At 37.3% G+C, this 13,306-nt stretch overlaps 1 protein-coding gene across 1 annotated transcript; it reads left to right on the top strand.

The window, feature by feature from the left end:
- Window positions 1-6,795: 6,795 nt before the first annotated feature.
- On the top strand, window positions 6,796-10,821 carry LOC105042913 (silicon efflux transporter LSI3). Its single transcript, XM_010920285.4, is given in 5 exon segments — window positions 6,796-7,017; window positions 7,386-8,421; window positions 8,424-8,473; window positions 9,175-9,364; window positions 10,332-10,821. Coding segments are annotated over 4 exon segments (1,422 nt in total). The 5' UTR covers window positions 6,796-7,017; window positions 7,386-7,505; the 3' UTR covers window positions 10,598-10,821.
- Window positions 10,822-13,306: the final 2,485 nt, after the last annotated feature.

Below are 13,306 nucleotides of genomic sequence, written 5' to 3' on the forward strand. Positions count from 1 at the left end.
AAAGAGGAGAGTATATGAGTACTTATATAGGTATGCGTTTAATTCCAAATTGACTGTGTATTGGAAAGACCTTGGATATTTATATGGGCCTAAAAAAACTAAATAATACTTCCTACCTAGCTTTTTTATATAAGATCTTGGGTCATTAAAAGATAGCTTATAGTTTAGTTTGGAGCGAACTTTTGATTGATTAATAAAATTTTTCTTAGATTTTTCTTCCTCTTTTCACTTCATATTCATTGTGCTTTTCTCTAAGTATATGGATTTAGGCCTGCATTTAAAGTAGTGGTCCAGGAAGCACATATTGGATGAAGTGATATTAAATAGGTAGGTTTCAATTCCCTTCTTTTTAAGGATGAGATAGGGTTTAGGCCCCTACTTAATTTTTTGAGATCATAAATTCTGTAATATTATTGGTGAGACTCAAACCAGGTCACTTGTAACAACTCTCAACAATTTTGCCAACTAAGAATAATGGATACCATATTCAAAGTTCAAATTTTGTCTCTCAGATGATAGAGAATGGAGTGAAGTAGGTTTTACAATTTATGTAAAATGTGTAAGCCACACGTGCAGGCTCTCAAAATGCTAACAAGCCCCTGGAAAGTTAGTCCATTACATGTTATATTTAAAAATAAAGAAAATAACTAACTACTAATATGACATAACCCAAAAATATACCTCATGAAATCAGGTGTTTTAATTTTACCTCCCTTACATCAAAATGCATGTATATGTGTTTTCACCTTATTAAAATTTAACAAGTTTCATTTTGCCAATCAAACGAGTTCTATTAACCACTTAATTAAGAAAAAACTTGCAGATCTAAACAGTGTTGGAAAGCTAAGCTTTAGAGATATTATACTTTTGCTTAATAATTAGAGAATAGTTGATTATTTGATTTATTCTTTATTTTATTTTTTCATAAAAGTGACCGGACATCGGCCATTTTCCTTAAGAATCACATACAAGCTCAAGACTGATTTAGGAGCTGTTTTTATTTGCCTGCTATTGTGGGGATTATCCCATCTCAGTTCATAAGAAAATGGATCTGAATTGAAGGCTGAGTTTACATAAAGTCGATCTGAATTGGAGGTTGAGCTCATAAGGAAGCCGACCTGAACAGAGATTGAGCTTATAAGAAAGCCGACCTAAATCAGAGGCTGAGCTTATAAGAAATTAACCTGAATTGAAGGCTGAGTTTATATAAAGCCGATTTGAATTGGAAGCTGAATGCCGATCTAAATTGGAGATTGAATGTTGATCTGACTCATTTCAACTCATATAAATATCGATCTGAGCTACTTGAATTACTTCTGTTAAAGTATTATGATCAGCTCATATATATACCGACCTGAATCAACTCAGCTCAATAAATACTGACCTGACTCATTTCAGCTCATATAAATATCGACCTAAAGTAAAGTATTACATATATCCGAGACGTTCAGGATCTCATATGATATTTGATTTTATTTCGATATTTTATCGAGGTGAACTATTATATTGACGGCCACAGTCATCCTGTTAAAATCCGTCATGATCTTTACAACTAAGCTACAACTGGTCATGATCTCACATACAACTGTGCTACAACTCATCCCCAACTGACATATACAGCTAAGTATACCTCATTTCTAGCTAATACATACAGCTATACTCTAGCTCACTTATAGCTGGCCTCCAACGGCCTAACAAATTCTACAGTTGGCCTATAACGGCCTAACAAACTCTTCCAATGGCCTCATCAGCCCCTCTATAAATAGAGTATTAGATGTATGTCCTAGAAGCCAATTATTGGCTGACGCATTATTCATTCTATGACATAATTTTATAATTTAAACTATTGATTTAATCAATAAAGGATAAATTTTTTTTTTCATTCAAATGTTATGTGTCCTTAAATCGTTCTTAGAATTGATGTTACGATATATATTCTCAAGTATTGAGAATTAGAATCATGTATGATCGATTCCTAAATTGCTCCCGATCATAGGATAGTCATGGAGACAGTGATCGATTCAGATAGATCAGTACATGGTTCACTTCCTTCGAGGTAGATGAGTCTCTAGTCTACAGTGTAGAGACACTAAGTGGCAAGTGCGGGCAGTTGTTAGAAAACAACTAGTATTGAGCATGACTATATGAGAAATTACATGGATTTTTATCCAATCATCACTGATCATCTCGATGCTGTAGTTGTGTGACTGATTCTTTAGCTTGCGGTGTCACAGTTGCTCACAGTAAAACTGCTATAGTTTGACTACACATAAACATTGATTCAATTATGAGTCTTTGTAGTAAAAATTGGCTTCAGTTGATTGAGCTGTAAGAACAATGTGTGTATCTAGATGGGATTATCGATCTTGATAGAGAGGAGTAGTCCTATGAGATTTGAGAAGCTGAGTCTATAAGTCTATGACCATAGCAGTGTGATTGATGAAAAAGAATTTCTATTTGAAATCACTAATGGACTTGAGCTGATCGGATCTATCATATGACTGATGATGAGGTTTAACGATTTATCCATGACTTACCATCTATCGAAACTCACGATGGAAGGACTGTATGATACATTAACTACACCTAGAGGTTCTATTTTGATTCTGTAGATTGTCACTACATATTGTTAGATGTCACTGGTGGATTGTGAGAACTTAATAGAATCGTTTTGGATCAATGATCTTTATCGTATGAGAGTGAAACTGTTTTGATCCACTGAAAGGGGTTTCAATGATACCTATGATAAAGATCATGGTATGACTCACTACCAGACATAATTGAATCTATGGGGTCACATATAAAGAAAGAAGACTTTGATTAGTTATAATTGAACTTATGAAGCATTAATTAATATGGATTTAGAAAAATTCTATTGGGTTCATGTTAATCTTGCTAGTACCTAGATGAACCTAATTTCTCTTGTAGTTGATTTGCTTATATGATAAGTTTTTGGCTAATTCTTACACTTGATTTGAACCTAATTGAATATGATTCAATTGGCTCCAATAGTTGGATGCTTAATTTATGGCTTGGATTAAATCAAGAAAGAGTTTCTTGATTTTATTTATCTTGATTTGATCAAGAATATTTGAAGTGAATTTATGAAACCATATGGGCTGAATTGTGAAATGTTTAATTGGGTCCCATATGATGGTAGGCCTAGCACTGGGTGTGGGCATGGGTGAATAATGGATGGCGTCCCATTTATTCGGTCCAAGTATATTATAGACTTCTAATATGATTAGGAAGAGGATCCTAATTTGATTAGGATACCTATTAGATGTCTATTTAAAGGACCCTAGTCCTACTTCTCATATAATCTCATGATCTCCCATCCTTGCCGCCACTATTACTGTGCCCATGCCCCCTCTTTTCTCTCTCTAGCCTACACCATCTCTCTCTTTAGGCATCCCCTTTTTGGATCTTAGAGAGAAGTGGATGGCTTGTTTTCTTTGGTGTCAAGTGTTAGCGCTTTGTTGGTAGTTTCATCATCTTCCTTTCAAGTTTGTTGGGAGTTAGTTATAACTACTTCTTATTTGTTATTCTTCTTAATTAGTTTAGAGATCAAGAAAAATTCTTGGTTTCTTCAAGAATCAAGAAAGAAAGATCAAAAGAGTTCATAAGTTGATCCCTATCGAGGCTTGATTCAAGCCTATTTAGGCTTTCAGTTCAGGCAGACAGGATCCAAGAGAAAACAATTGAGGTCGGTCCTGTGAATATCCATAGAGATAGAATACTTGTGCTGCTGATGCAGAGCCTGATTAACCCCAGATCTAGGATTGAATTAGATTCAACCCCAGTTGTAGGTTTAAGCTAAAAAAAAAGTGATTCAGGTATATAAATCGATTATAGGCTTTCTTCGTTCATCCTAAAATCAGTTTATGTTAATTTCAACATATGAACTAGATCCATAGGTGCTTTCATATGATGAATGCATGCTTAGATTAAAAGTATTTTAATCTGATTTTTTCACTGCGTTTTGAATTTAAAAAATTTTGAAATCCACATGCACTAGCATCTATAGAAAATCCAACATAGAGGGTCAGGAGATTCTCCAGGTAAGTTCTGACTCCCAAGTCTCAAGCTCAAACTAGAGCTCAAACTAGAGGGAGACTATGCCGTTAAGACTCTAGCTTCCACAAAGTCAAAAACTCTCTAGCTCCTCACCAACCCTTCTGCTCTCTATTCTTCTATTTCTTCACCTATTCTTGAGGTTCGAACTGACTTAAACGTTGGAGGGTCAAGACCGAAGAATCCCCATTTGGTTCTTTAATTTGTTTTGCAGGATTCTTTGAAGGAGATTCGAAATGGATCGCCACAGCCTCTCCAGCATGACTTCATCCAATCTAGCACTAATCTATTGCTGCAAGGCTCAAAATCTCAGAAGGAAGATCGGATGAAGCCATACTAGAATGGCCGTAGCGATTCAATCCGAGTCTCTTTTGAAGGAACCTGCAAAACAAGTCAAAAACTAGTGGGGATCATCTAGGTAAGTTCTGACTCCAAGTCCCAAGCTCAAACTAGAGCTCAAACTAGAGGGAGACTCTGTCGTTGGGACTCTAACTCCCATAAAGTTACAAATCCTCTAGTTCCACACAAATCTACTTTTTTCATCTCTTATTCTCGAGACTCAAACTAACTTGCGGACAAGGACTTGATCCGTCATGTGAGGTATGATCTACTCTGGCTTATAGGCCTCACAGTTTTGCCCTTTAAAAGATGCCTTACGTGGGAAGATTTTTTTCTCCTTATAAGTGCAAGTCCCTCCTGACTCACAATCGATATGGGACTATTGGTACCCTCCACATTATTAGAACCATAACAGAGCCCTCCAGTCAAGAAGGACTCCGATGTATACAGTTCGAGAAGTCCCACAGTCAGTCAAGATGGACCTCGATCCCTATCTGGAATGCCATTATTGCAGATCCTGCAATCATGTAGATTGCTTGGAACAACAAGCAGGTTAATGTACCTGTTTATTTACCTAAAATTCAAATTTTCAAAAAAAAATTATACTTGCAATTGCAGTAAAAAATGACCTAGTATCTGTTGCAACTTAAGTTGCAAAGTCTATTGCATCTATCATGTATCCTCTTACCTTCTCAATGATTTAATATATAATTTAATGTAATTTTAATATATTAAATATCAATTCATTTTTATGATAATATATATTATAAATATAATTTTGTTGGTATTATCATCATGATGCAAATAATTATTATACATCAAATATTGTATAATAATATGTCACTATAATAGTTATTGTTAAAATATTATATTATAGTCTGACGATTGATTTACAGCTAATATGATGAACACATGGTGTTTGGCTGTTTGCTGGTATTCGAGCTCTACCAACGATACAATGTGCCCTCAGATCTGAGTAAGAAATTAATACGGTATGGAAGGTGAAAGAACAACCACGTAGCCTAACACAGGCAATGAACATAGGAAAAAAGAGTAATTTTAATGTTCAAATGTTTTGAAGCACTCTATCAGATGGAAGGTATCCATCTTGGATGTAGTCCATGCAATGCCCCATTAAGTCCGTAACCTTTCCTCAACTGGAGCCCATTAGCCTACCGGCTGTGCTCAGTGTTTGCGTGCGTTTGCAGCCATAGTTTAGATTTCCACTTCTTCCGATGCAACATGAATTGGAGATAAACTTATCGTCACGTATTAATTATTGTGCTTCAAAAGAACAACACATTGGTGATAAAATCGTCCAATATAAGCGAGATCATAGGATGTGACAATCAAGGGTAAGATTGGGCCAGCAATAGAGTTCTAACTTCTATCAATATTTTGTGATTAAGCGTGTTTGTGTAAGAGTAATACGGTGGTCTAAAAATATAAGTTAGTCCTGCAAATTTTTTATTTATATTTCTTATCACTCGTAAGATCAGTAAAAAAAATAATTAAGATTAAAAAATATAATCCAACCCATCAGCTTGATCCATGTACGACTTGCCATAAGCAAAATTGAATTTGTGCTAAATGGATTTGTGACAAACTAGTTAATCCGTTTAGCCTATTTAACGTTCAGATTGAATTTGTGTTTAGACATTTATTCTATTTAAACTATTCAACTTATTTAGTATTTAGATCGTATTGAGCCAGATAATCTATTTAACCCGTTTCATCTGTTTGAGAGCAGTTTAAAACTTGCTTAAGTTCTTTCTATCCTATTTAATTTGATCTGATTAATATGTTTGATCCATTAAAAACTCACTTAATCTATTTAATATATTTAATCTGATCCGTTCCATTTAGTAAACAGATTAGATCAGATTTAGATATGAATTTTTGATCTATTTGATCAATAAATCAGACCTGCATTTATAATTTTTTTTCAATGGTATTTTGCCGCCCCTGGAGACAACTTTCATGATCATGATGCTCTTGGGGAATCATTTGATCCTTTCAATCAGTTTCTGAGATTGAACAATGCCAATCCACGTGTTGCGCATCAGAAGGAATTATGTGACAACTCTTGTTAAAAGAAAAACTACAGGAACCACTCTTTTTGAGGGCTAGGGGGACTGTTGGCTATCGCCATTGAATAGATTTTGAATCGTGGTCCTTTAGTAAAAGGATGCAATCCAATGACGGTCCAGATCCATGCCTTTGTTGTTGTTAAATCCAAAGAGCATCCATCTGATCCTGATATATTAAAGTTATACCAGCACCAAAAAGCTCATTCCACTAATGCAATTAAATAATTGCCGCACTTGGGCCAGTCTATAAAATGGGAGGCCAATGGCTCCTGGTTCATATCAATTTTCCCGGGCTTCTCCCATCTCTTCTTTCTTGCAGGCATCTTGCTGTTTCCATAAGACTACTGCAAGAAGAGCTTGCTATTCTTGCCTTCCTTCCACTCAAAGGACACGAAAAATTGTGAACTGAAGCCATTGCATGCAAATTTTGTTCAGCTTGTTTTTGTTAGTGATGTCATATGAACTGCATGCAAGTGTGATCTTCTTCATGGAAGCTTAGTAGAGGCCATACAAGGTTGGTAATCTTGTTGCACTGATTTCGCTATTGAGTTACATCAGAGAATCCATAATCTTAATTTCTTGATTGCTTCTATATATATATATATATATATATAAAGTAAATCAGTACCTTTCAAAGCTCCAATTCCACCTTAAAGTTTCATAGAAGTTTATAAGAAAGTTGAGGTAGATGGATCAAACCTGGTCCTCGATATATAATCCTTTACTCAGTGATGAAGAGAGAGATCTTCAGAACCAGAGTCTTAATTCGCACCTTTTCCACTAAAAATGCGTGAATTTACTATGTTTAACATGAAATGAGAGGAAAGAAGGTGAGAGACAGAGTGCAGTACTGAACTTTCCATTGTTCATTATTTGCTGCAGGTTTCTTATTGAAGAATTAGACTTCGCTTCATTCGAACAGCGAAATCGTCGACCTACGCTGTCTCAGCTTCACGTTATCGACATATTTCATCGAAAAGGTCTGATATTTTACACTGAGAAATGGCACTTGCTCCAACTGTTGAAGTAGTTCTGGGCTCCATTGCCTTTGGAATTTTTTGGGTGCTAGCCGTTTTCCCTGCAGTCCCCTTCCTCCCTATTGGAAGGACTGCCGGATCTCTTCTTGGTGCTTTGCTCATGGTCATCTTCCGAGTGATCACTCCAGAGCAAGCTTATGCTTCTATCGACATCCCTATCCTCAGCCTTCTCTTTGGAACTATGGTTGTCAGCATCTATCTTGAAAGAGCCCACATGTTCAAATACTTGGGATGGTTGCTTTCATGGAAGAGCAAAGGTGGTAAGGATTTGCTCTGCCGGATCTGCCTTATTTCGGCCTTGTCGAGTGCATTATTCACCAATGACACCTCCTGCATTGTGTTAACTGAGTTTGTTCTCAAGCTCGCAAGGCAACACAATCTGCCACCCAGACCTTTCCTTCTAGCACTAGCATCAAGTGCCAACATTGGCTCCACTGCAACTCCTATTGGAAACCCACAAAACTTGGTTATAGCAGTCCAGAGCAAGATCTCTTTTGGAAAATTCTTCATAGGAATCCTCCCTGCTATGCTTATTGGGGTGGTCATCAACATAACAATTATTCTATGCATGTTTTGGAACACATTAAAGGTAAATAAGGTTGAGGAGGAGGTGATGGAGGAAGCGGTCGATGAGGATGAAGTGACCTCTCATACGTTCTCTCCTGCAAGAATGTCACATTTGACCCAAGAGGGAGCTTGTGGGGATGATGTTGGGAAGAGCAGTTCACGAGTGAAAGCAGCTTCTTTTAAAGTCCCTGATATGAAGAAACTCTTGAGCAAAAAGGCCATGATCTTGAAGGGTTGTGTTTATCTTGTGACCATAGGGATGCTGATCTCTCTGCTCATGGGGCTAAACATGTCATGGACTGCACTTTCTGCTGCCCTGCACTCGTCGTTATCGACTTCAAGGATGCTGGACCCTGCCTTGATAAGGTAACAAAAACTAAGCTTGATTTCAGAAAGCTTATTTAGTTTTAGAAAAATTAGTTGCAAGGATATGAAACTTTCTGATATGTTTTGTCTCATGCAAATTACAGAATTTTGGGTTTAAGAAATTTTATATTGTGTATTAATTTATACGATTCGTAATATAATTACAATTCGCATTTGATCATGCCCATGTTCATATAGTTTATCTCATTCTATTGTCGAAAAAACCTATATAATTGTATAGTTGTTAATGCTATTTTTAAAAGGAAAAACATAATGATTCACTTTATTGGCTTATTGCTGATGATGGCTCTGAAGGACCTTTGAGAATTCAGACAGCTTTGTAAGTGCTATACATGCACCATGAACCTTCTGCAGGCCATACCAATTTTTCACCCCCCCATGATTGTTGTGCACCCCATAGTATTCATAAGAGTAATCAAATAATTTCATGGCTTTATGTCACAGGGTAGAAAAAGTTTAGTATCTCAAAAGAATGATCGATGTTTAGTGCATAGATACGCGGTCATCGGCAACTTCAATCTTCTGGAGTTTCATTTCTTTCTGCTGTCCACTACCAAGATGCACATAATTCCCTATAATCCAAGCCCTGCAAATTAAAAGTTCTTGCATATACCCTCCTTGTTCTTTCAAAACTTTTCATGGCAAAGCTGACAAGTGCCTGTATCTGAATTATGGCTCAGGTTTCGTATTCGCTGCTGATATTCTTCTGTGGGATGTTCATCACTGTTGATGGATTCAACAAAACTGGACTACCAAGTGCTCTGTGGAATTTCATGGAGCCTTATGCCCGAATCAATCATGCTAGTGGAGTGGCAGTTCTCGCCCTTGTTATACTACTACTTTCGAACTTCGCATCCAATGTACCTACTGGTAAGCTAACCTTGACTTCTCACCTTCAGTTTCCACAATTCGATATATTAGCATTAGAACATATACTATATCTCATGATCATCTTCGAAACTTTTTTGTCAGCCAGTTGCATTCATGTCTTTAAGATAAAGGAGCAAAATATTTGCAACTACCACATTAGTGGAGAACCATAAGAACTGTAGGATTTGGAAGAACTGAGAACTAAAAAAGTTTAACTTGTATCTCTCATATAAGGGGATGAATGCAGACATTGGACTTTAACCTAGCTTTCTCTCATAATATATAAATAACAATGATTAGTTGCAGAACTTAAAAGACAGCCTTTTTTATATCATGTCGAAGTTGCCATTAAACTTCATGGATCCTTTGACTCAAAAAGTTCTCAAATACTGAACTAAAGACAGACCTACTAAACTGTCCCAGTAGTCTACTAGAGCAAACTCAAAAGTCCTGGAAGTGAAAATATTATTTGGTCCTCTGCAATATATGGCAGTATTGCTGTCTTGGTGAAATCTTATAAATGAATACGGTGTCAAAATACTATAACCTCTAATTCCAACTATCTCCTTTCTTTACAGAAGATTCCAACACTCAGAATTATTATAACAACCTGATAACAATCCTTAGGCAACCAAGCTAAACTAATCTTTTTCTAAGGCCCCCTTTATTACAACCTAACGATAACATTCCTTAAATAACACTATTAAGAATCAACAGCAAATCTGCAAGTGATTACGGGGGTCCACTTTGCTTTCTCTTAAAGCCAAAAACATAAGCGAACTATATATCACTAGGTGTTGGAAATGGACCGCTTCCAATTAATACAATCCACAAATTAGCAATTCGAAAAAGAAATAGATGAACAATTTGTTTGCAGAAAACATCTCACACAAATTTGACCCGCCATTTTGTTTCCTGTTAGCATCTCATGCACATAATCTAATCAATAAAGCAAATTTTGGTACAGTGCTGCTGCTCGGAGCTCAAGTGGCAAAATCAGCAGCAGCAGTATCTCCAGGGGATGAGACAAGAGCATGGTTAATATTGGCATGGGTAAGCACGGTTGCTGGCAACTTATCTCTCCTAGGATCAGCTGCCAACTTGATAGTCTGCGAGCAGGCTCGACGGTCGCAGTTATGTGGTTACACGCTCACCTTTTGGGGCCATATTGTCTTTGGGCTTCCGTCGACGCTTGTCGTGACAGCAATTGGGCTACCTCTTGTTAGGGGTTAGTTTATAGGCATAGATGATGGCCTCTTATTAGGGTTTAGTTTGTAGGTATAGATAGTTATTGCCTTGCCATATAGACTAGTAGTTGATCGTCGTCATCTTGAAAGCTTTGTAATCCATGCTGAATAAAGATCCATAATTCTCATATTTTAGTACCCTAGGGCACTAATATCAACATGTGAGCATGTTTGTTAATATTCCTTCACTATGAGAAAATCCATTCGAAACATGCTAAATTACGATGATAGACAATTATGCCAAATCATTCGCTGATCAACATCCAACAATCTTAACAATAACTAAATAATTTTTATTATACATAGGGCTTTATTGATTAATCATCAATGATCCTAGGGCACGCACTAAGATGATCTTTGAGTGATGGAACTATCTTGTACTAATGCTAACTGTCGATGGACCAAGCTGGCCCAGAATATCGAACCCAGGAAATAGTGGGCATGGGTTGAACTTTGTTCCCCGAATCCCAAATTGGCTTAATTTTTGGAAAAGATCGATTAACTTCAAACTCGTTGAGGCTTGGTTTGAGCATGAATCATCCAAAAACAAATAACCCTAAATAGTCATATTTTTTTTCTTGGTACACCTTGCTCCAGTCCGAGCCTAGGCCCAAGGTTTGAACCACTGCTTGTTTGGGACCCATGACCGACCCAGCCACTACGGCCCATTGATGCTATGAAGCTGGGCCAGGCCTGTCTTTCACCAAACCCAGACCCATACCTATTGGACTCTCGGGTCTAACTTTTGCTCCAGGCCCAATCCAATGAATGACCCTGTAGGTCTGGGTTCGGGTACATTAGATTTGAGCCGGGTGAAGAACGGGTTTGGGTACCATGGGACATCAAACATTTTAAGTTGAAGGGTCAATCAAGCTAGGGAAAATGCATAATTCGACAAATTTATCAAAGAAACATCTCATACATGCCACAAAAATTAAATTAACAAGTAAGAGAGCTCAAAAAGACTAAGGGATAAGAGAAGTAAAATATAAGAACTATAGAATGAGTATCAATGTCTTAGTTTGTTTCTGAATTTTCAAAGAATCCGGCTGGTTGAGATGTGGATTAGCGATATATTGGTAGAAAATTTTCTATTGTAAAAAGAGATGATGCAAGCTGAAGGTAAGCTAAGAAGAATAGCATCAAGCAAACCTGCTAGTAGGTTCAAATCTAGAAGAAATAGCAGAAAGTAGTCAACAATGGCCAAAAGGCAACTATGGACTGCATATCAATGCCAACTAATGGTAGTGTTGTGGATCACTATCTCGGCTTCGGTCAATTTTGTCCTTGACTTTTACTAAGGACTTGGGCGGCTTAGACCTCGGCAAATACAAATAATGAGTTGTCGGTCCTAATTGATCTCAAGAAGCCAAACATGAAGATACAAGCTAACTAGCCTACTCCTAGGCTTTTGACCTTCAAGTGTCAGTTCGGATGTCAGCCATGGCCGAGGTGCATCGAGGTCGGTCATAGCCGATCTCAGGAAGATCTTTCATAAAAAGACAGCTACTCCGATTTGAAAAATTACCATCTTCACGATTATGGAAAGTCCGATAAGGAAAAGGATCGTCAAAATTAAATCCGTCCCGATTGGAAACCAACAGCTGGTTCTGTGTCGCAAATATAGAAAAAGTCACCGCCAACTTGATCCGTGCGTAATAGTGGGAATCAGTTAATCTCGTGGGACATGTATGACTTCAATTCCTCCTCTATAAATCGAAAAGAACGGGGACCTTAAGGTAGGCTCTCGAAAGTCTCTCTACGTTCTCTATTTCTTTACTAATTTGAGTATCGGAGGGTCCTCACTTAAAAATATTTTGATCAGAATTTTTTGCAGGCCTTGATCCGGCTCCTGGAGTTCTTCATCTCGGCACAGCTTCTCCACTTTGGACAAGGGGACATCTCCTATTTCAGGCACAGGATTTGCCAACAGATAAGCTGCACAGACCAAGATGAGAGACTTCTAACAATAACTGACCCCACCGCTAGTTCTGAATGGACAACGGCAATTAACCGAGCTAAATCATCGTCAATACTCAATATAGATTTATTCTGAGCCAGATTTTGAGTCCCCGAGTACTGACACAATACTTACTGGTGTCCGCACAACCGATGGGCTGTTCCCATGTCAGTACAGAATTTTTTTCTAGAAGCTGTTTTAATAAGATTTCTTAGTCTATTTATTTTAGGTTTCTTTTTCTTTATTTTTTATTTTGGATTCCTATATGGTCACTAAAGGACCCTCACATGTTTCCTTTGATATACATAAGGCCCTAGAGCCCTATAAATATCCCCTTCCATGTAGCTCCTAAAATCATTTGAAAACAAATTTTTTTAAAGATTCTTCTGAATTGCTTGAGTGGTAAGAGACCGCTAGAGAGATCGTGGTGCCTGGTTACAGATGGGAGGATAACCTGGTGAGAGGTTGGAATTCTTTTGCAAAGGTCCCGTAAAATTGGAGGTACGAGATCTAGCGGGAAGAGGAAGTGTCGAGTTTTTAGCTATCCATGATAGATTTGGCATCTATTTCTCCTTTCTTTTAGCCTTTAGGTCTAAATTTTGCTTTCCATTTATTTGTTTACTTCTAGTTTTCGTCACTAATTTTCTTTTGTTATCCTATTTTGATGTGTGACACAAGAATCATCTGGGCTTGACATATCCATGATGATAAGAGATGGACGCAAAGAACTAGCAA

This window comes from Elaeis guineensis, chromosome 4 (genome assembly GCF_000442705.2).
Source record: "Elaeis guineensis isolate ETL-2024a chromosome 4, EG11, whole genome shotgun sequence".
NCBI classification, from domain to species: Eukaryota; Viridiplantae; Streptophyta; class Magnoliopsida; order Arecales; family Arecaceae; genus Elaeis; species Elaeis guineensis.